The sequence below is a fragment of the Pleurodeles waltl genome, chromosome 10 (assembly GCF_031143425.1).
Source record: "Pleurodeles waltl isolate 20211129_DDA chromosome 10, aPleWal1.hap1.20221129, whole genome shotgun sequence".
In the NCBI taxonomy this organism is placed as follows: domain Eukaryota; kingdom Metazoa; phylum Chordata; class Amphibia; order Caudata; family Salamandridae; genus Pleurodeles; species Pleurodeles waltl.
Genome location: NC_090449.1, coordinates 118,712,293 through 118,735,776, shown reverse-complemented (window position 1 = coordinate 118,735,776; position 23,484 = coordinate 118,712,293). Strand labels below are relative to the sequence as shown.

General features: G+C 45.2%; 1 protein-coding gene across 1 annotated transcript in view; it reads right to left on the bottom strand.

Moving 5' to 3' along the window:
• LOC138262384 (kinesin-like protein KIF19) overlaps positions 1-23,484 on the bottom strand; it is a 696,763-nt gene that overhangs the window by 559,332 nt on the left and 113,947 nt on the right. Inside the window, exons 6-7 of the mRNA XM_069212284.1 lie at positions 17,408-17,560; positions 2,726-2,848 (exon numbers count right to left, since the gene is read on the bottom strand). Coding sequence (XP_069068385.1) covers positions 2,726-2,848; positions 17,408-17,560 — 276 coding nt within the window. The remainder of the gene's footprint in view (positions 1-2,725; positions 2,849-17,407; positions 17,561-23,484) is intronic.

The window sequence follows — 23,484 nt, the reverse complement described above, 5'->3', positions numbered from 1 at the left end:
CAATTTAGAAAAATAGAGTAAATGTTAATAATTTGACACTAAAGTGACAAAAACCCAATCAGTAGAACCAGAGTTATGATTTTTTAAAGTGTTTACCGAAATGTGGCGCCCGAAAGATCAAAGCGCCAACCGCGGACATTTAGTTCAGTGAGACTGGGTCAAAGTCGACCGTTATGGTTGACCATGATGGAGCACGGTTCGGATACAAGAAGTGGGTTGGGCCTGATCGGTTCTTACCTTCGGGCTTAGAAAAATTATTGAAGAAAAATGTCTGAGAAGGTAAAGTTCAGTGGCACAAGACTACAGGACGTGTCAGAGGAGGAAGCTTCATTGTCAAATGGTCTTGGGTTGAAGCCAGAGTGAAGATTTCTACATTTGGAGTTAGTCGCCGAAATGGAAGTCAAAATATTTCAGTGGGATGAAGCAGATGGCTATAGCTGAAGACAATTCCTTGAGTTTGGATACCCCCTTGGTGAAGGACTAATGAAATAAATTTGCTGATGGGTAGAAGAATGTAGCAGGAGAACCACACAGTCAATCTGACCTGCAATGCACCTCAGTAGAAGTGATCTGAAGAGTGGGTCTGAAGGTCCTATATTTATATCCTGGTGCCATTCTTCCGGAAGATGGGAGACGATTCTAGAAAAGTTTTTTGAAGTGCATGGAATTACCTCACTCTCATACCCTGGCTTCAAGATGGCTGCAGTGACCATACATGGTTTTTAGGCCCTTTGTGTGAAGGCACAGCACAGGCTATTCAGGTGTAAGTTGGATTCTGCTCAACTCCACCCCCCACCCTTCGTGCCAACAGATAGCCCATTGAGGCATACTGTCAGCTACACCCAGTCATGTGGCCCACACAGGCTGCAGGCACAAAAGGGCTCGGGCAGGAAAATGCCAGCTTTCTAAAGATGGCATTTTCAAAACTAATGAAAAATCAAACTTTACCATTAAAGAGGGTTTATCATTACAATTGTATAGAGACTAAACATTACATATCGGCCTGCTACCAATTAGGAATTACTGCTTATTAAATGTAATAGGGAATCCCCAGTGTTATCCTATGGGAGGGGTAGGCCTCACATTAGCAAAAACAAACGTAGGAGTTTTTCACTACCAGGACATGTAAAAACTTAAAAGTAATAGTCCAACCACCTTTTGAATACACATCAAAGTCAAATTGTGGCTGTGTACTACAATGATGCGCACTTCCGAAAATTCCTTGCTTGTATATAAATACGAAACTGTCAATAATGTTGAAACCTGAATATATGAATTACACGGAGTGCCAGGGTGGTTCCACACCCAGCCACAGGGTGTGTAGGTTGTGAGCCAGTTGGTCCACAAAGGATAAATAGGATTGAGAGAACCACAGCACATCCAATTATTCCAACTATTGTCCTTTATTCTTCTTTAGTATATCCAATGAACAAAAAATCTGCTACAATGTTCCATGTACAAACAGCCGACACGTGTTTCGTCGTAACAACGACTTTTTCAAGGCTGTGAAATAATATTCAAAATACAATAGTGAGCCAATATTTCCAATGTCTAGTGTGATATTACACTAGATATTACACTTCTATTACACTAGAAGGAATCACGTGGAAAAAAGTGTGTTATCAAAAAGGTTTGTCAGGCGTATACAGTAAAAAGTGAAGATAAATAGACCCAAAGAAAACCACACCAATTGTGACCCACATTTTTCAAAAATTTTGGGGAGCACCAAATAACTGTCTGGTAACTCACTTGGCACCGTGGCAAAGCTAATTAAACACATTGAAGTGAGTCTCTTTGGCAATGTTTTTGGCCATGTGAACTGGTCACATCACATTTTGGGTGATAGCTAAGATATCACACTAGACATTGGAACTATTGGGTCACTATTGTATTTTGAATATTATTTCACAGCCTTGAAAAAGTCGTTGTTACGACGAAACACGTGTCGGCTGTTTGTACATGGAACATTGTAGCGGATTTTTTGTTCATGGGATATACTAAAGAAGAATAAAGGACAATATTTGGAATAATTGGATGTGCCGTGGTTCTCTCAATCCCACCTTTTGAATACACAGCACCCTGCCCTGTGAGTTACCTAGGGCTTACCTTAGGGTAACGTAAATGTAATAAAAGCGGAGTTTAAAACTTGGCAGGGGAATTTAGATGGCAAGCCACATGGCAGTTTAACACTGCACCCAGGCTGCAATGGCAGGCCTTGGACATGTTGTGAAGTGCTACTTAAGTGAGTGGCACAAACGGTGCTGCAGATCCACTGGTAGCACTTCATTTACAGGCCCTGAGTATATGATATACCACTCTACAAGGGTATATGCCAATCAAACCTTGTATTGGGGAGAGAGCACAGGCACTTAAGCATGGGTTAGGAGTGCATAGAGTTCTAAGGCCAACAAAAAACAAACTCAGAAAAAAGTGGAGGGAATTGGAAAAACGTTTTGGGGTGACCCTGCAGAAAGGGTTAGGTCTAACAGTGTGTCAAAGTCATATATATGTGCTGTAATCAGTTGTTTAGTGAACCACAAAAAAACATGGTCTCTGCACCTTTTTGTCGCAACAGAATGAATAAACACCGATAACCTCTTATTTTGATAATTTTGGAAAACACGGGAAAATTCCCACCGTGTCCAAAAAATAAACACCGAAGCAGAATTGCCTAGTTATATCCTAACTTCTTAAAATAAAGATGCTTTATGTGTTGTCCACTTACCCTTGTCTTTATGTTCTTTGCTCTGTATGCATAGATCAGTGTAGTTCGGGATTCTTCAAAAGAGGTGCTAGCAGGACTGATGTGGGCAATCATAACGGTCTTACTATTTCCTTCCAAGGAATCCTGTAGGACAAAACGTGTTCATTACGAAGGAGAACATGCAAATATCAGTTTATATAGCATTTTGGGAGTTGCAGTACCTGATTTGGCTAATGTAATTTAAGAGGAGCATTTGTCATAAAGGAAACTGGTGCATATTTATAAAGCACAGTTAAAAAAGACTAAATTTCAGTCGTATTATACGGACTAAGTCACCGGTAGGTTTTAGTGCGAACTGTCAACAGTCATCATCGGCAGGGTGGATTAACCGTACCCAGATTAAGGAGAGAATAGAAGCAATTTAGGCACGTTATAGAATTTGCAGTATGTTTTTCCAGCAGTGGTTTCTTGGAAGATCATCCCAAGGTTTAGATCCCGTATCTCTCCTGTTGCGCAAACGTTTGGTTACTAACTAAAGGTAGGTCCCATTAACTAAATCTACACACACACCTAACAGGCTATAATCTATACACATATCTTCGTACACGGACATATACATACACTCCTACTTTCCACTAAAATATAACACCATCATGTGTTAACACATCATCAAAACAGCACTTCAACCAGATACTAAAACTAGCACTAGCATGCACACTATCTCCACCTTCCACCAAAATGCAACCATTATGCGTAAAAATACTAGAAACATTGTACGTGTCCCAGCCATTAAAATCACCCACTCGCCATTAATTCTGCACACAACATTAAATATGTCCATGCATTTCCATCATGCATAACCACATATTTAACTTAACAAACCTACTACTACCAAGCACCCACCACTGAATCTAAACACAATCAACAATCCATGCTAACATAACCACAAGCCTACACATACATAAACACAGTCTCCGCCTTGCCAATAAAATACATTCTCTATCAAGTTTAAGCACATGATTTACATAACGCCTATTAGCCAGCTACCACAACTACTACACCATTAAATCTACACTCACTAAAGACTCATTTATTCACCAGCATTTCCAATATTCATTAACATACCACCGACATAACAAATGATAGCCAGTTAATACAATCACATACTCACTAATACATGTATCCACGCAAGAAACAATGCCATACTAACACACTCAAAAGACTCCACATACAAAAACAGAGAGCACCCTTACTAACTAAAATACAATCTGCATGCATAAACTCAACCCTAACACAGCACACGTCAATCAACCTGACAAAATATACACATACTCACCACTCATACCCACCACCACGTCCAGCTTTTGGCATGGGCGAGCTGAGCCCATGCCAAATCTGATCCAAGCTGATCTGCTTAGGGGCGCACACAGCTCTCCGCATTAGGGTCATGCAAACAGCAGCGCACCTCTTACATTGCTCCAGTTGTTTCGTGTAAAGCACTGTGCTTGCACTGCTTTAACACTCAGCCCCCTTCGTTGCCTTCCCATCTTCCTCTCACCTCCTGCTGCCACACATCAACAACCTCCTCTTTCTTGAACAAACACCGTGGCATCAGAATGATGAAGTTAATCTGTGGGTCATTCAGGTGAGTTGGGGGCGAGCAAGTGAAGGTGTTTGTGTTCAGAGGCCAGTCACTGCTGTATTTAGCACACAAAAGTGGCCCCATGCTGCCTCATTTAATTCAGCGGTAAGGGTTGCTCATATGAGTCCAACCAGGGCACAATCTGAGCAAGAGCCAGATCAGCCCAGCAGTATACCAATCATGCATATACACACTATTTGCATAAAACATCTTAACCAGCTACCACAAACAAACAAGTTACTTACCTTTGGTAACGCTTTTTCTGGTGGATACACTAGCTACCTGTGGGAAAATTTTCTTCCCAGCTCTCCACGTCGACGAGGACATCACAATTGCACGGCTCCGCACGCGACTCCATCTGACGTCACTGTGGCAATAAGAGGTTCTCGCTGGCGTGCTGATGTCAGTTTCACCCTTTTTTACGTGCCTTTGAGGCGAACAGGTGAAAACCGACCTCACAATAGCATATATAAATACATACACATAACCATACTTATGTAACATAAGTACAACATTTATTTATATAAAACTTAGTCAAAACGTATATACACTAATAATACAAAAGTCTTGGTATGAGCAGACAGGCAACGGGGAGGCGGGTGGGACTCTGAGGAATCCACAGGTAGCTAGTGTATCCACCAGAAAAAGCGTTACCGAAGGTAAGTAACTTGTTCTTCTGATGGATACAACTACCTGTGGATTCCTCACCTTATGAATAAAGTCCCAAAGCAGTACGGCACTCGGAGGTGGGTGCCTGACTAGTCACACCAAGAAACCCTGGAACCACAGAACGTGCAAAATGGCCATCCCTCCTGACTACCGAATCCAAGCAGTAGTGCTTCGCAAAAGTATGGAGGGAAGCGCCCAAGTTTCTGCTTTACAGATACGTACCACTGGAACACCCCTAGCCAAAGCTGAAGTGGCAGCCTGAGCCCTGGTAGAATGAGCTCTAATACCCTCGGGAGGAATCTTCTTTGCTAACGAATAACAGATCTTAATGCAAAGAATGACCCACCTGGATATGGTTCTTTTATGGACAACTCTGCCTTTCATCTTTCCCACATATCCAACGAAGAGTTGGTCATCCAACCGAAAGTCCTTTTTTCTCTCAATATAGAAACTGAGAGCCCTTCTGGGGTCCAAGCAATGGAGTCTTTCTTCCTCTTTTGAAGGATGAGGAGGAGGGTAGAAAGATGAAAGAGTAATATACTGCCCCATATGGAAAGGAGTGACAACTTTAGGAAGGAAAGCCGCCCTGGTTTTCAGCACCACTTTGTCAGCATAGAATGATGTAAAGGGAGGTTTGACACTAAGGGGGTCATTCTGACCCCGGCCGGCGGCGGAAGCCGCCAGCCTGGCTGGAACCGGTAGAATACCGCTGCGCGGTCAAAAGACCGCCGCGGGTATTCTGAGTTTCCCGCTGGGCGGGCGGGCGACCGCCAGAAGGCCGCCCGCCCGCCCCGCGGGAAACCCCCTTCCATGAGAATGCTGGCTCCGAATGGAGCCGGCGGAGTGGAAGGGGTGTGACGGGTGCAGTTGCACCCGTCGCGATTTTCAGTGTCTGCCACGCAGACACTGAAAATCTATGTGGGGCCCTGTTATGGGGCCCCTGCAGTGCCCATGCCAGTGGAATGGGCACTGCAGGGGCCCCCAGGGGCCCCACAACACCCGTTCCCGCCAGCCAGGTTCTGGCGGTGAAAACCGCCAGAACCAGGTTGGCGGGAAGGGGGTCGGATTCCCCATGGCGGCGCTGGGCAGGGGTAAACCGGCGGGAAACCGCCGGTTGCCCTTTTCTGACCGCGGCTTTACCGCCGCAGTCAGAATTGCCCATGTAGCACCGCCAGCCTGTTGGCGGTGCTACCCCCTGCCTCCACCCTGGTGGTCATAGACCGCCAGGGTCAGAATGAGGCCCCAGTACCTGAAGCTCACTCACATGCCTAGCAGACGTAATAGCTATAAGGAAAACTGTCTTAAAGACCAATACTCTTAAAGGACAAGAATGCATAGGTTCAAACGGTGAACCCATTAAAAAAGTCAAAACCAGATTTAAATCCCACTGAGGCATAAGAAACGGAGTGGGAGGAAATGTATTTGTTAAACCTTTGAAGAACCTAACTATAGGTGATTTGAACAAGGAAGGTTGATCCAGAAGGCAAAGAAAGGCTGACAGCACCGACAAATAGCCTTTGACAGTCGCAACTGCACAACCCTTCTGCGCTAAAGTTAAAGCAAGCAACAGAACATCAGACAGATGGTCTCTCAAGGGACCAATTTGTTTCTCTCCACACCAAGCCACAAATATTGCCCACCTGCCACCATAAACAGTCTTAGTGGAGTGTCGCCTGGCCGATAAAATAACATCCACTACCTCTGGTGGGAGACAGAAAGAACTCAGATTGCCCCGTTCAATCTCCAGACATGTAGGTGCAGACTCTGGAGATGGGGATGTAGAATCTGCCCCTGCGACTGCCAGAGGAGATCTTCCCTGAGAGGAGACAGAGTGGAAGGCACAGTGAGGGTTGGAGAAGGTCCTACCCTTCTCGGCCAATCTGGAGCTATTAAAATGGCGATCTTGGCGAATCTTCCTCAGAACCTGAGGAATCAAGGGTATGGGGGGAAACGCGTAAAGCAACTGGTCGCACCAAGACTTCTGAAACGCGTCCCCCAAATCTGCTTGCACCAGATACCAGAGGCTGCAGAACGACGGACAGTGGGTGTTCTACCAAGTGGAAAATAGGTCTATCTGAGGAAAACACCACATCTGAAAGATGTGAAGGGCCAGGTCCAGATGGAGATGCCACTCGTGATCGGCCGAGAAATGCCAACTGAGACTGTCTGCACACAAATTGAGAACTGCGGCCAGATGATTTGCTACCAAGCAAATCCAATGGTCCTGAGCCCCGGACCAGAGCCGCAGAGCCTCTCTGCAGAGAAGGTACGACCCTACTCCTCCCTGCTTGTTGATGTACCACATCGCAGTTGTGGTGTCCGTCAAGACTTGAACTGACTGACCGCGAAGGGCCGGGAGGAAGGCCTTGAGAGCCAGACGTATCACCCACAATTCTAACAGATTGATATGAAAAGTCTGTTACACTGGAGACCAAAGACCTTTGATCTCCAGGTCCCCCAGATGAGCTCCTCACCCTAGAGTTGAAGCATCCGTTATGACCGTAGCCACCGGAGGAAGTAGTGAAAACGGCCTTCCTTGGGAAAGGTTGCCGTCTACAGCCCACCATCGCAGATCCGCTGCAGCATCTCAGGAGATCGTTATCAACTCCTCGAGATCCCCTTTGTGTTGAAACCACTGCCTGCGGAGGCACCACTGAACAGCCCTCATGTGCCAGCGTGCATTAGTGACCAACAGAATTCAAGAAGCGAACAGACCGAGCAGACGCAGGACCTTGAGGACTGGAACAACCGCTCTATTTTGAAACATTGGAATCAACGCTTGAATGTCCTGAATCCGCAGAGGCGGAGAAAAGGCCCGATTCAATGTTGTATCCAGTACTGCCCTTATGAACAGGAGGCGCTGAGAGGGCTCCAGGTGAGACTTGGACACGTTTACCAAAAAGCCCAGCCTTAACAACAACTGAGTTGTCATTTGCAGGTGACGCAGCACGAGCTCTGGAGACTTGGCTTGGATCAACCAATTGTCCAGGTACCGATATTCCCTTCCTCCTGAGACTTGCTGCAACCACCGCCATCACCTTCGTGAAGACTTGAGGTGCTGAAGTAAGACCAAAAGGAAGGACCGCAAACTGGTAGTGTTGCGACCCCACCACAAACAGGAGATACTTCCTGTGCAATTTGAGAATAGGGATATGAAAGTAAGCATCCTGCAAGTAGACAGACACCATCCAATCCTCTTTGTTCAGCGCCAGAAGCACCTGCGCCAGAGTCAGCATCTTGAATTTCTCCTGCTTGAGGAACCAATTCAAAATCCTCAGATCCAGGATAGGTCTCAATCAACCATCCTTCTTGGGGATCAGGAAATATCTTGAATAACAACACTGACCCCTTTCCTGCTCTGAAACCAACTCCACTGGGCCTTTTGATAACAAGATTTGAACCTCCAGCGGCAACAACAGAAGATGGTCTTCTGAACAAAACAAAGGACGGGGAGGGATGGGATGGGAGGGGGAAACACCTGAAAAGGAAGGGCATATCCTTTCCTCACAATATTTAGAACCCAGGCGTCTGATGTGGCTAACTCCCACTCGCGGAGAAAAAGACGTAACCTTCCCCCTACAGGAGAAGTGTGACTCAGAATGGGTAGAAAACTAGGGCTGCTTCCCTTGTTGTGCTACCCCAGAGGAAGAGGATGATGCAGGGTGCTGCTGGGTGGCCCCTCTTGTCCGAACTCTCCCCCTCCCTCTAAAGGATCTATATGGGAGGCTGGCAGGCTGTTGGACTGTGGACTGGGGTCACCCACGATAAACGGCTCCATGCCCAAACCCACTGAACCTCCGAAAGAACCTGAAAGGGTTAGTAGTGGAAGCCTGCAGACCCAAAGACTTCGCTGTGGCCCTATTGTCTTTGAAGCGCTCTAAGGCAGAGTCAGCTTTGGCTCCAAACAACTTTTCTCTGTCGAAAGGTAGGTCCAATAGAGTGGTCTGGACATCTGTAGAAAAGCCAGAAGACCTCAACCACGCATGCCTCCTGGTAGCGACTGAAGTACCCATCGCCCTGGCCAGCCTGGGTAATCTGCTTAGTCGCAGCTTGAGCGTCTGACAGGAGCTCACCGAACTGCCCCTGCATATCCTGCGGTAAGTCAGGAACTACAGCTTTAGCCGCGTCCATCAGGGCATGCACATATCTACCTAACACACAGGTAGCATTTGCCGATTTCAGGGCCATACTGCAGGATGAAAAAGTCTTCTTGGCTGACTGCTCCATTCTGTTGGACTCTCTGTCTGAAGGAGTAACAGGGAAAGAGCCTGGTGCAGAATGTGCCGAACATGAGGCCTGGACCACTAAACTCTCCGGAGTCGGATGCTTTGATATAAATCCCAGATCTCCCAGAGCTGTCCACAGCTGGCGATGACACAGGCTTCCTCCAAACCTCCAATATAGGATCCATAAGAGCATCATTAAATGGAAGCAAGGGTTCTGCTGAAGCCAAAGAAGGATGCAGGACCTCGGTCAAAATGTTCGTTTTAACCTCAGCAGCTGGCAATGGAAGGTCCAAGGAATTTGCCGCCTTCCTGACCACAGAATGGAAGGAGGCCGCTTCCTCTGTAAACTCCCCTGGAGATAAAAAACCCACTCAGGGGAAGTGTCCAGCCCACTGGCTGAGTCTAGGCCCTGATAATCCCCCAAGGGCTCAGCAATGTCTCCTTCTTCCAGCAGCTGTCTTTGGTACTCCTGTTCTTCTAAGAGCCTCAGTGCTCTTCTCCGCGACCTCAACCTGGCTTCCAATCTTGGTGTCGACATAGAGTTAGCCGACGTCGACGACACCTGCTTCAGGACCGATAGACACAGACCAGGAGAAGAAGGAGACACACTACGATCAAATCCTGACCCATCCGGCACAGGAGCTGATCCCTTCGGCGCCGTGGACCCTTGAGATTCCGTCATCAGCGTCGACTGTGTATGAGACGACATCGGCGCCGTAGGCCTATGAGGTGACGTTATCGCACCGAACCGGCACCCTCAGCTGGATAAAGAGGCATGAACGGCACTGACTTATATGGAGCCGGAGAGCCCAATGAGAATGCCAAGGGACCCGTGGGACCAGCCAATGTACCAGCAGGGGCCATAGCATTAAACATATTGAACATGGCATTCAAAAATACCGCCAGATCAGCTCCCGGAGCAGGGAAGGCAGGATATTGCTGATCTTCCTGCGTCACTTGTGCTGGCTGGGCTTCAGAATCCTGCACCCTAGGCAAAAAGCGAGGACTCTCTTGGGGTGCAACCACCTCGAAGACCGATGGCACCGGAAAAGTTGAGGGCTTTGAGGCTGTGGAGTCACCGTAGGGATAACCTCCAACGTCGCACGACGCCGTCTAGATGGAGACCGAGATCGTGAACGACCTCTAGCCGAATGACGCCGAGAGTCGTGTCGGTGCCACTTCCAATGCTTCTTCGAAGAGGTATGTGAAGATGATCTCCAATGACTTCTGTGCCCTTTCTTCGCCTTAGCCAGAAGGAGTTTGGCTTCTCTCTCCTTCAGCGCCTTCGGATTCATCCTTTGGCAGGACAGACACTCCTCCACGTCATGCTCCAAACTTAGGCACCATAAGCAGTCATCGTGAGGGTCCGTGACCGACATACGATCCCCGCACTCCCGAGAAGGTTTAAACTCTGACTTTCTAGGAGGAAACATTGTAACCAGAGACAAAAAGGACACCTTCGAAACAGTAGCTCCCCGAGAGCTTGGAGAATACCATTAGCGTCGAAGGCACAAAAAAAAGGGAACTGACGGCAGCACACCGGCGAAGACCACTTATTGCCACGGTGACGTCAGATGGAGTCGCGTGCAGAGCCGTGCGATTGTGACGTCCTGGTCGACGTGAAGAGCTGGGAAGAAAATGTTCCATCGAATGCTGGCGCATTGGGAGAATTCATAAGTTGAGGAATCCACAGGTAATTGTATCCATCAGAAATGCACCTGTCACTAAGGGCCAGATGTAGCAAGAAGGCAAATTGCGAGTTGCAATTTGCGAGTCCTTCCGACTCGCAAATTGCAACTCGCAATTTGTTATGCAGAAAGGTGTCTCAGACACCATCTGCGAGTCGCTATGGGGTCGCAAAGACCCGCCTCATTAATATTAATGAGGTGGGTCGCAATTTGCGACCCCATAGCGATTCAGGGCACTCACGGGGATGGAGGCCTGCTGTAGTCAGCAGACCTCCATGTCCGTGACTGCTTTTAAATAAAGCTTTTTTTTTTTTCAAAGTGCAACCCGTTTTCCTTAAAGGAAAACGAGCTGCACTTTGAAAAATAAACTGAAACCAATTTTTTCGGTAGTTTTCAGGGCAGGTAGTGGTCCATTGGACCACTGCCTGCTCTGAAAAATTATTTTTTTGTCCAGACACAAAAGGGAAGGGGTCCCATGGGGACCCCTTCCCGTTTGCGACTGGGTTACCATCCACTTCAAGTGGATGGTAACTGCGAGTCCATTTGCGACCACATTCGCGGTCGCAAATGGAATTACATCGCATTGCGACTCGCAAATAGGAAGGGAACACCCCTTCCTATTTGCGACTCGGATATGCATTTTGCGAGTTGGTTCCGACTCGCAAAATGCATTTCAACATAGCATAGTGGCTTTAGCGACTTGCAAACGGCGTTTTTCGCCATTTGCGAGTCGCTAAATCTTTGCTACATCTGGCCCTAAGGGCCTAATTTAGAACTTGGTGGATGGGTTTCTCCGTTACAACTGTGACGGATATCCCTTTTGCTGAAATTTAAATCCTATTATCTTCAATGGAATTAGATTTTGGCAGACAGGATATCTTTCTCCGTTGTGAAAGAGTAACCCATCGGCCAAGTTCTAAATCAGGCCCTAAATCTTTACACAGCTAAAATTACATACTGATATATCTAACAACACACACACACACACACACACACACATGCACACACCAACACCCCCTTCCCCCTGCATTCACACAAACATACACGCACTCACACACACAACACCCCCACTTGGCATACACGCATAGACACACACACACAGACACCCCTTTCCTCCCAGCATTCACACAAACATACACGCATTCACACACACAAACACCCCCTCCTCTCCTCAACATACACACACTTACACACACACACACAGACACCCTCTTCCCCCTGCATTCATACACACATGCAGACACCACTCACATTCACACAACACCCACCTCTCGGACCATGAACTTACCTGCTTCGGCGAGGTGGCCGTCCAGGAGGGGATGTGTCCCTGCGCTTTCCACCGCTGGCACCACACCGCCGTGCAGAAACCCGCCACTCCGTATTATGGATTGTAATGCCGCAGACGGAGCCTTGTTGGCATGGCGGTGCCGGCAGTGAAAACCATCTCTATCACGACATCGGCCAGGCTGACGGTTTTGGAATTCCACCCAAAATCGGGTGAAAATCGGCACAACGTCATAATATGGCAGTCTTCAGACCACCAGCACTGGGGGTCTCTTTGGCAGTCTTACGAAAAGACCACGAAGTCGTAATGAGCACCATAGTCTATGGCTGATTTAATGTTGTTTACTGTTGTTTAATGTTGTTCATATATGTATGTTTATATATGTATATGTACACTACTGTGTTAACATTTAACACCAAAGTTAGCAGACTGACTTTGAAGAATGAATTTAGAAGGTAAAACCTATGAAAGCTCCAATCCTGGAGAAGGAACAGTTTATTGTTAATTTATGCCTATTTCAGAGATTAAAACAACAAAGCAGCTTTGCAGCACTTGGCCAGATTGGAAGAAGACATTTTCAGGACCTGTAAGGTCAAAAGTTGAATCCATCTGGAACACTAAAGAAAGTCTAGAATATGTTGTTGACATCAAAATTGACAATGTTCACTACATCCTAGTCTAAATCTGTTCCACCTTCTACTTGGGGTTAGCAACGATTGTGAAATCTTCACCAAACTCTTTAAATTTCTTTTAATTTTCTTTCTGCCCGACTGAGGTGGTGCCTCAGTGCCAATCAGTATGATGCATCAGTGTCCTTTTTGTGAAGACCTTCTTACTGTAATTTTCCAAGGCATTTTTCTCAAAACTGAGGATTCAGGATCAGCCTTTTACTTTTGATTTTCTTTAGTTACAAGTGTGCATTTGTGTGAAGCTGCTATTGTTAGTTTGTTTTTTTCTGATTGGTAAACCTTTTCACAGCCCCTTGCTACTTCTTCTTCATATTGCTGAGATACCCCTCTCGGGTTGATTTGAGCACTATAGCAAATTAAATAAAAGTACTGCTCTGTGTAGATTTATCTTTGTGCCCATATTAAGTTCAGCGTGAGATAAATATCATTCAGTTTTATGGCACTGATTTCCTCCCTATAGTGGTATGTTTCACTGTAATACTTCTTTGTGTTATAGCAATGTCCTTGCTCCTTGTAAACTCCCCTCTCCTTGACCTCTTCATCCTTGTCAACCTCTACCATCTCCACTTCATCCTCATCTTGCAACTCTTCACACTCTCATACAGCAGCTACCATTTTACCCACCAAAATACAGAGGGGGGGCCTGCAAACACTTGTGAGACTCTTGATCAAATACAAAGCCACCATATGTCTCCTTCAAAGTCAACAGGCATTTCCTCTTCAGAAGACAGACCTCAACCAAAAACTGACCACTACCAATGGGGTCTGCCTTTGATAGCCAGAATGCCATTTAGAGATGTTATCCAGTGTTAGCAGGTCTAGATCCCACCTATGACTTGGACTGTAATGATCATCAACGAAGATGACAAGAAACTCAGTGTATTTACTCCTTCAGCTCCAGATGAAACCACTTCCTTTGCAGATATCACAATGAAGTCTGCAAAGATGTTTAATACACTAATATCAGCATCAATGGATCAAACCTCAGTGTTGTTTAAATAAAGGCACCTGCAACTGTACCAAGACAGTGTACCTTTGATGCCGGGAACCACTAAAGCTAGTATGTCTATCTTCAGCTCTCACCAGAATCTGCACATAGACAGAATAAGAATTACAACACTCGAGGGAGTGGGCTTTATGCCGAGTCTGCGTACTGATCACAGATTGTTTGTAGTATAGGCTTAATCACCTAATAGCGGTTGCATGCTCTAGAGGGAGTAGGCTCTATGCACAGTCTGCACACCACGAACAGACTTTGCATAGTAGGAGCTTGCCCTCCTAATAGCGCTTGTGTGTCTGGGTGGATTGGGCTTCACACACAGTCTACACACTGAGCGCAGGCTGTGCATAGTATAGGGTTTGCCCACATACTGGGGCTTCATAGTGTATTGGGAGTCCAATTTTGGGGGGACTCTTCTGATCCTGCGGGACTCCTGCCGTGACTTTATTCATTTTTTAAAATATCTTAATTTCTCAAAAACTATTGAACAGTTTTACCCCAAATCACAAAAACCATGCTTTCTTGGGAAATATCTAGCTGTCTGCCAAATTTGGTGTACTGCCATTCAGTCCTTTTGGCTGCAGCGCTGTTCACAATTCCTATTGGAAATTGCGTGGGGAAAAATGCAATCGGAGATCCCCCACGTTTTCTTGGCCTTTATTTTCAGTTAATTTCTATGTTTTTTTAAACTTTAAGTAAGATGTTCATCACCATGAACAGTGAGGGTGTGTAAACACCATGCAGGAACCACCCCACGGCGCATGACTGAAGGCCAGGCACAGTGGTCACCCCCCACGTACACCCAATCCCTTGCTGTGGACAGATCACTATATCATTTAACAATATAAAGGTATAATTTTGAGCATACTTACTGGCTTTGTCAAAGTGTCCGAACAACAAAATAGAAAAAGCGGAGGGCCTTTTGGCTTTTTCAGTGGGTCAGCACATCAACATATATAAAGCAGACATATTGGCTTTATCAAAACGTCCAAATAACTATAATCAAATCTATATTTTATAGATTCAAACATTGCGATGTTTAATAATAGTGAGTGCCCCCAAAATATTTTCTATAAAGCATTTTTTCTTTAAACGAAAAACATGGCACATGTCTTTGAGTCTTTTTTAAACACTTTTCTGTATAATTGGGCTATAGCCAATTGGTATTTATAAGTCCCTAGTATATGGTACTGGGGTTTCCCATAGCTTGTAAATTAAGGTGTCTCTCGTGGGCTGCAGCACTTATTGTGCCACTGCGAGTGTGACAAAGGAAAACATGTCTCCCAGTCTGCCACTGCAAACTGCTAGAGCAGGTTTAAACTGCTAATTCTAGCATGACAACTCTCCCAAAAACGTTTAAAAAAAGAAAACTTGTTTTAAGTGATCCTATTTCCTTTAAGGAAGTTGGGCTACTTAAAAAAAAAAGTTTTGTTTTTTGATAAACAATCACATAGACGGTAGCCAATCGTAGTGAGTTGCATATTGCAACTTGCATATATATTATTGATTAGGCAGGGTGGTCTGCGACTCAGTACAATTCCTTATTTTACGAACCAATATATTAATACATAATTCAGATTGCAAAAATACGTTCCTGGCCGCATGTAGAGTTGCAACCAGAAAGTTAGCACATTTAGGGGGTCATTCTGACCCTGGCGGTCACGAATGACTGAAGCACCGCCAACAGGCTGGCGGTGCTTCATTGCCCATTCCGACCGCGGCTGTAAAGCCGCGATCGGAAAACCGGGTCCGGCGGTTTCCCGCCGGATTAGCCCCGGCTGGCCCCGCATGCAAGCAGCGCCGCCATGGGGATTCCAACCCCCTTCCCGCCAGCCTGTTTCTGGCGGTTTTCACCGCCAGAAACAGGATGGCGGGAACGGGTGTCCTGGGGCCCCTGGGGGCCCCTGCACTGCCCATGCCATTGGCATGGGCAGTGCAGGGGCCCCCTAACAGGGTCCCAGTATGCTTTTCACTGTCTGCTTAGCAGACAGTGAAAAGCGCGACGGGTGCAACTGCACCCGTCGCACACCTGCAACACCGCCGGCTCCATTCGGAGCCGGCTTCAGTGTTGCAGGCCCTTTCCCGCTGGGCCGGCGGGCGCTCCCTTGGCGGGCGCCCACCGGCCCAGCGGGAAAGTCAGAATGGCCCCTGCGGTCTTCTGACCACGGAGCGGCCAATTGGCGGTTCCCGCTTGGCGGGCGGCAACCGCCGCCCGCCAAACTCGGAATGACCCCCTTAGTCCCATGTTCATCATAAGCTTTACGTATTGGCCTCTTGTCCATTCAAATGATACTGAACTCAGATCCACTTTATTCTTTGACTTTATCCTTTGCTTCCTGCGATTTTTATTTGCCTTCCCTTTCTGCTTTCTCATAAACAGTTGGTTGAAGTGGCTATTAGGTGACAGATAAGCACCTTCTAAAAAAATAATTGAATAAATAAATATACACATAGATATTAAATGGTATCAAAACAGCATTTTTAAACGCAAAATAATAACTGGAATACGAAATGTAAAGTGCCCTGAGGTCCTATACAGGGCAGGATTATTTTGGTGTTTGACTATTACTGAAGATCCTACATTGGTCTGCTACCTGCCATTTATCTACTACAACTTTCCTGGTACCATGCCAAATGTCAAGCAGAGTTGTTTCAGGTCAAAGGACATCTTGATTATTTAATAACTGTAAAAATGTGTTGGGGGCAGACGACCGTATGGAGGTGTGTCCCTTGGGGTTACTGGGATAATGGTTTGGTTCAGGCTACATATGGGCTAGTTTTGGACATAAATCCCTTAAGGATAGTCCAAGAAAAAAAACTGCCATTTTATGCCTACTGCCACCATTTTGGTTGTGGTGACACAGTGGCTGGAGCGCTAGGCAAAGAAATTTCCCCCACCCACCCCTCCCAAATTTTATGAGAGGACCAGGCATGGCTTTTCCCTACATGGTAGGCTTGCTTCCATTGGTTTCAGGTGCGCAGGGTTGGGGTTGTGTGGTCCGTTGTCACTTGAAGCAGGTGCACGGAAGTTGGCCTATAAATTGGCATGGTTTTAATTTAAGATTAGGGTTGTTGCCAAAGGCAAATCAGGAAAAAATGGGAGAGGTTTCAACAAAATTACACCTGGATGAACCAATGAATTAAAAGTTATGCTGTTGGAAATTTAGATTTTAATAGTTGTAGGTTAACCGGCAGGGGAGTTAAAGGTCACCATTTCAATAGCAGGGTAGGGGTTGGACGTGCAGGATAAATATGTCAGGGGAGGGGAATCTTAGGGGTGGAGATGTTTAAACGTAGGTGGCGTTGTATAATGAGGCGAAGTATGGTAAAGGCAGATGAAGTTTGAGATACTTTGTGTTGAAAGAAATATTCAAGCGCTACCACAAAAAGTTTGTCTGGGGAATCTCTTAACAAGGACAGGGTGTTAAATAAAAAGCAGCCAAAGAAACAGTTTTCTTAAAGGCCACTACACTTCATTACATTCAGTTTATGTTTCTAATATACCTTCAAGAGACGTGTCAGTTTGCTGTCTCTAAAGTTGACAAAATGGGCTCGAATTCCCCCCTTCTCACTTAGGGCAGTGATACAGTTCCCCAGAGCCAGCAGAGAGCGGTTGATGTGCGCTCCTTCTTTCATTCTTTTACCTTTGTTCTGAGTCTGTTGGTGAGATAAAAGAAGAGAGAAGAACAAAGTTGTAATGCCAGTGTAAATCAACAATATTCTACCTCGGATCATGCTAGCAACAGTGTCTAGGACATTCATTGATTTAATTTCTCAAAGAATCCTGTGCTTTTTAAAGTGCAGTGTTCAGTTGTATGTCACAGCAATACTGAATAAGACAACGTTATGAACCCCAGTTCCTCATGAGTACACACTGTGAAAAGAATGAGCCTAATCAGCTTGACATATTTCACCGGGAGGGTGTGTGCTCCATAGCATTTTGGCCTCAGTTTGAGCTGTCATTTTGTTCTGAATAAGTGAAACTGTGTCGGCGGCGCATACCATGTGAACTGCACATGCTCACAGGTGCAGCTCCTCTGTAATAGCGGAGGAGCGTCGCCCCCTCCCATGGGAGTAGCCATGGGAGTCTAGGGCAGGGACATGGCAGGGAGGAGGCGTGGTGGGAACTTGTAAGTGCAAATGTCAGTTTGTAGGCCGGCCAAACTGACCTGCGCACTTACATTTCTCTAACCCAGCTATGTTAAACAGCTGGGCTGGAGAAATGGCATAGGCTCCCTTTGCCTGAGCGAGCATCAAACCAGCCCACTCTGGCCAATCCCAGAGCTGTTCTCATCCTTGCTTTAGCATGAGAGCAGCGTCTGGATTGGGAGCCTGTGCTTTGTGCCCCAGGAAGAGAGAAGTGTCTAGGAGGCGGTCGGCAGCAAGAGCGTCAGGAAGCCCCAGGTATGTTTTTTTAATTATTTTTAAACTCCCCTCCCACCTACAGTCCTCCTCTCGCTTTCCCCTGCTCCTCCACCCTTGATTGTTGGCAGCCGCCACTGCATAGTCAAGGTATGACTAACAGAATACTAATACAAGCTTGTGGGCTTCGGTCATAGTCAGACTGAGCATGTGAATGTGTAAAGCACAATGCACTAGTTTCACTAATGTCCGAATTTCAGGGAGAACAGTCAGGTGTTTCTATTGATGGAAAACAGCAAAGAAAAAAACGCTTTCTAGAAACTGGGCGTGTATTTAATGATGAGCCAAAGGAGGCTTGAAATACCAAAATATATTGGACTCTGACCAATCTTGTTCAAACAAAAACATAGGTTTCTGGTCCTAAATAATAAGTCCAGAAAAATCCAGTTTGCTGCCTTCTCTAATTTTATTCCAAAGTAATGGTGGTACAGGGAAAAACGTGGCAAGACTGATCTCCATGGAAAAGGACAGGATGATAGACTTACTACAGGCATTACGTCTTTGGTCGAATACATCTGTGGTTGAATACTCACCAGCAACCATCGGCTCAAATTAAGCACTTAGTTTATTGAATCGAGGTTTGAAAAGTGGCATAGCCTTTTACAGTCCTAGATCGTAATGTGGCGTGGCAAAGCGAAAATGCCGAGAGTGCACATTTTTAAACAAGTAAAGGGGACTGCTTGACACATGTTTTACAATGAAATATATGAGATTTGCATTAAAGATATTCAATATGCAATCTCATTTTCTGCAACAACCAAAATCCTTGGTGTGGCAGTCTTGTTGCACAACCATTTTCAATTCACCATTTTAGATACAGTTCTAGGGAAGCAAGATAGATATGACCTCAGGAAAGGCACATGTGGCTCGGCTGTGATGTTCTTTGTGGCACTCTCAGTGTTTAATTTGAGTCATAGGTTGCCGATGGGGGCCGCCAGCACTTATTTTTCCTGATCAGATATTTCTTGAGAGCAATAGAGGGAAAAACACACAAAGGAGAAAGGAGGAAAACAAGTGGGAATAAGACATCACCAAGGGAGAAAGCAGAAACCTGTAAGAGAGAGATAACAGCCAGAGAATTAAAGAGGCCTGAGAAGGGTTCCAGACTATACAGTCTTGGTATTCAGCACACTGATATTTAGTAGCGCTGGACACAGGCTTCTGAGAAGTGCTTTGGGCACTGGCACTCATTCTTTCAAAAATTAAGCACAAAATCTTTAAGATTGCATGTAACCAGATATCTTTCTATAAAATGTAACTAGTGTGACAACAATCTAATGTTAGAGGCCAACTGGATTTACCATATGCTTTTGATAATAAATCCGCCAGGACTACTGCCTTTGAAATAACTACTCATAATACACAGGCCAGATTGGCTTCTCACCATAACCAACGCAGGACTTTTGTACTGAGTGTAAGATTTCCCGCAAGGCAACCATTTGACATAAAACTTCAAATGTGTACAAAATTACAGTAGGTAAAGCTAATTATTATCCTTCCTAACAGGGCTAAACAAGGATTTTCACAGTGAAAACTTTCCGTACCTATGTTTTGTCAGAAGGGATGAACAACACAAAAACCCTTGCCTACTAAAATAATCTGTAAGATTGCATGTAACAAAAAATATATAAAATAGAAACTATCTGTAGGTTTTAATTCAGAGTAATCCAATTCACCCTTAAATGCCTATTGACTTTAACATTTGCTTTTCCTAATCAATATGCCAGGCCTATTGCCATTAGCGTAACTTTTCATAATAAACAATCATGTATATATACATTATCGTTGGCATGTCAGCATAACTAATAACATTTAGAATGTAAAAATGCATGGAGAGGGGTAAATTATGAATAGTGTTTACAGGGGCATAGTGTATCCGGATAATCAGAGGAGAAGCCAATAGACATAATATTCAACATAACAATTTTACATTATAACAGTGTTCCAACCGTGAACAAGAGTTGTCTGAGTGGTGTGGTTTTAGCAGGTGTTCCATATCCATGTGGACTCAGGGGGACATAGGAGCCCTGGAGGAGAGTCAAGGTGCCCAATGGTTGATCACCTAATGGGAGGGGGGGGGCGCAAAACTGGACACGAGCACCCATTTAATTGTATGCTATGTGGGCAGAAGTTGGAATACCCGTGGGGGGCCTTATAATATGCCAGGCCATTGCCAGGGGAAGAGACTGATTGCTTATGATGTAATCCCATTGGGAGAATGATTCATCTTGGCAGGGGTGCATTTTATCACACAATTTAAGGGCACATGGTCCGATACCGTAGCTATATTGTTGCCACCCCAGGATCTTCGGTCATACATAATGGCATCTGCTTCTGCCAAAGCCCTCTTATGGGTTATCCGAAGCCAACATCAACTGTGGGTGGGTGAGATGCTTTGCAGTTCATAGCAATCAATCGTTGGTAGAGGACCATCGTGAGGTCCACTAATTTAAGATAGTGTTTGTTGTGTTTGGTGCGTGTCGTAACCCGGAGTAGACTTAGGAGCATATTTAGAGGCATTCAAGCATCGATAACTGTGGCTATCAGCTCCATTATATAAGTCCAGGTACGAAACAATGGAGGACACTCCCAGACCATGTGTATGAAAGTAGTGTCCACATGGCCACATCTAGGGCACATGGAGGACGCCCCTTGAAACATTTTGTGTAAGCGGTGTGGGGTGCGATAAGTCTGATGTATATAGTTGAATTGTGTATACTTTAAATGTGTGTTACGTGAAACTTGTTTGACCTGTTCTTGGGCCATGCCCCATTGTTTGGAATAAGTTCTGCGCCCGGACAATTGTCCCATTTAAGTTTGCTTCGGGTCAATAGGCCACTGTTGCCCTTTTGCAGTGTTGTATAGAGATTCAATATGGCCCGACGGCCAAGTCCCTGTGTCAGAAAGCATTGCAGACCTAAGTGTATGGGAGGTTCCATTGTTCCCAGAGGCCATTTATCTGCAATCGTTGCCCTGATAGCAGTGTGGGAGAGGAGGAGGCCTGTCCTAATGTCATATAGTTCCTGCAGACCGTGAAAGGAAAGCAGGATCCCGTCACTATATAGGTTGCCTAGTTGGGTGAGTCTAGCATCACTCCATGTGGTGGAATCCTGGGCCCTCAACAGTCTCTTTAAAGTCGGCAGGCTCCATAGGGGTAGTTGTGGTGCGTATGGGGTTGGTGTGCGCCTAAGGTGAATGTAGTGAGTTCATGTGAGTTTGGCTGTACGAAGGAGTTTCCCCATTCCTCTGCTTGGTTTATCTGGGGAGAAAAGCCATTCCAAGACATCCATATCCCTCAAGACAGCCTGTACCAAACAACCCTCCATTGTTTCGTCTCCAGCTAGCCAACACATGGGCCATTGTAGCTGTGCCGCAGCGAAGTACAGCTCCAGGTCTGGGACCCCAAGTCCTCCTTCAAGGAAAGGGCATTGAATAACTGGTAGTGAAACCCGCTTATGCGCTGCTTCCCACACTAGGTCTGATTCCAGACTACGCAGAGTTTGGAAAAAAGATTTGGTCAGTACTACTAGTAGGGCCGCAAAGCAACATAACAGTCATGGGAGGATCAACATTTTGCCCACTGACACTCTACCCATTGGTGAGAGGGGTAAACGCGTCCAGAAGTGCATGAATTGGTGAATTGAGGTAAAGGCTTTCCCACAGTTATCATTAAGCTAATCTTTGTTTGTGTGGTAGATATTTACCACAAGATATCAAAAAGTCTCGAAGGACCAGGGGAGACAACATGCATACAGTAAGTTTCGGCATTCATGTTCAACCTGACATAGCAGGAATGTGCAGGACTTGCCCCAGTTCACCCTGAGGCCTGCCAGTTCCCCAAAGCGAGCATGAAGTGCATAGAGGGCTGGCAGTGCAGAGACATGATCCAAGTGTACTGTATTTAGCGTAGACGTTCTACAAGGCAACCATCCAGCATACAGTCACAAAGGTCCAAATTCATACAAAAGTACAATTGGCAAAACAAAATATTATCTCTTAAAAGAAAGTCTAAAAAAAGGTTATTTCAGCGCATATCTACTATCCACATGGTTTGTTTGGGTGAATCACAAGACCAAACCACTTGTCTAATATGGTTATCTGTGAAATTCCATGTAACGAAACACCTATCTAAAGGCTTTAGCATAGTGTAATAATAACCAACCCTTAAAAGCCTGTTGTCTTTAACATGTTTTCACAATAAGTAGGTCAGGCCAGTTGGCTTTGATATAACATTTTATAATAAACAGATCAAATCAATGAAATCTGCTTTGACTTTTCCAAATAAACCAAAGAAGCTTTTAAGTTTTACCATTGGCTTTACGCCTTACCCAGCACTGGCCTATTCAAGTTCACATAAACTGGCAACAATCATGCATACAGGTATATAACTACAAGTATGTAGAAAAATACAGCTTGCAAAACAATATACACTCCCTCACAACAGGACCTATAAAGAATTATCACAGTAAAACCACCAGGGTTTGTCAGAGTGGAACACCAATGGCAAAACATTTGCCTACTAAAATAATCTGTGAGATTGCGTGTAACCAAATTCACATCTCTACCCTGCCACACAGTGTGATAACAACCGACTTTTAAAGTCTTACTGACTTTAAAACATGCTTTTCACAATAAGCTAAATCAATTGCCTTTGTCATCGTTGCTCAGAATAAGCAGACCTGAATTATGGCACCAAACTTAACATTTCCCAGCGCACCAATCAGACCTATAGCTTGTCACCATAACTAACTCAGCCCTATAGCTTTAAGCATAAGCTTTTCCACAAGGCAACCATCGGACACAGTCATGAAATTAGAAAGGAATCGAAAATCAACACTTAAATGCCTAGTGGTATTAACATATCCTTTTCACAATAAATAAGTCGGACCCAGTGCCTTTATCTTAACGTTTCATTGTCATGATCATTGACTTGCCATTATAACCAAACCAGTCCCTTATCAAGTATATGCTTTGCAGCAATCCATCAATTTCAGTAAAAGCACATATATTTAACCCAATCTAATTGTGTACTCAGTGGAACCATGATGCGAATGGAGCCTACATCCCTCTCTAAGTGGTACTCTGAAATATTTTTTTTTGTTGATGTCATAAATCGAAGTGACAGTTGCACTGTTAAGCCAGACCACAAAAATCCATGT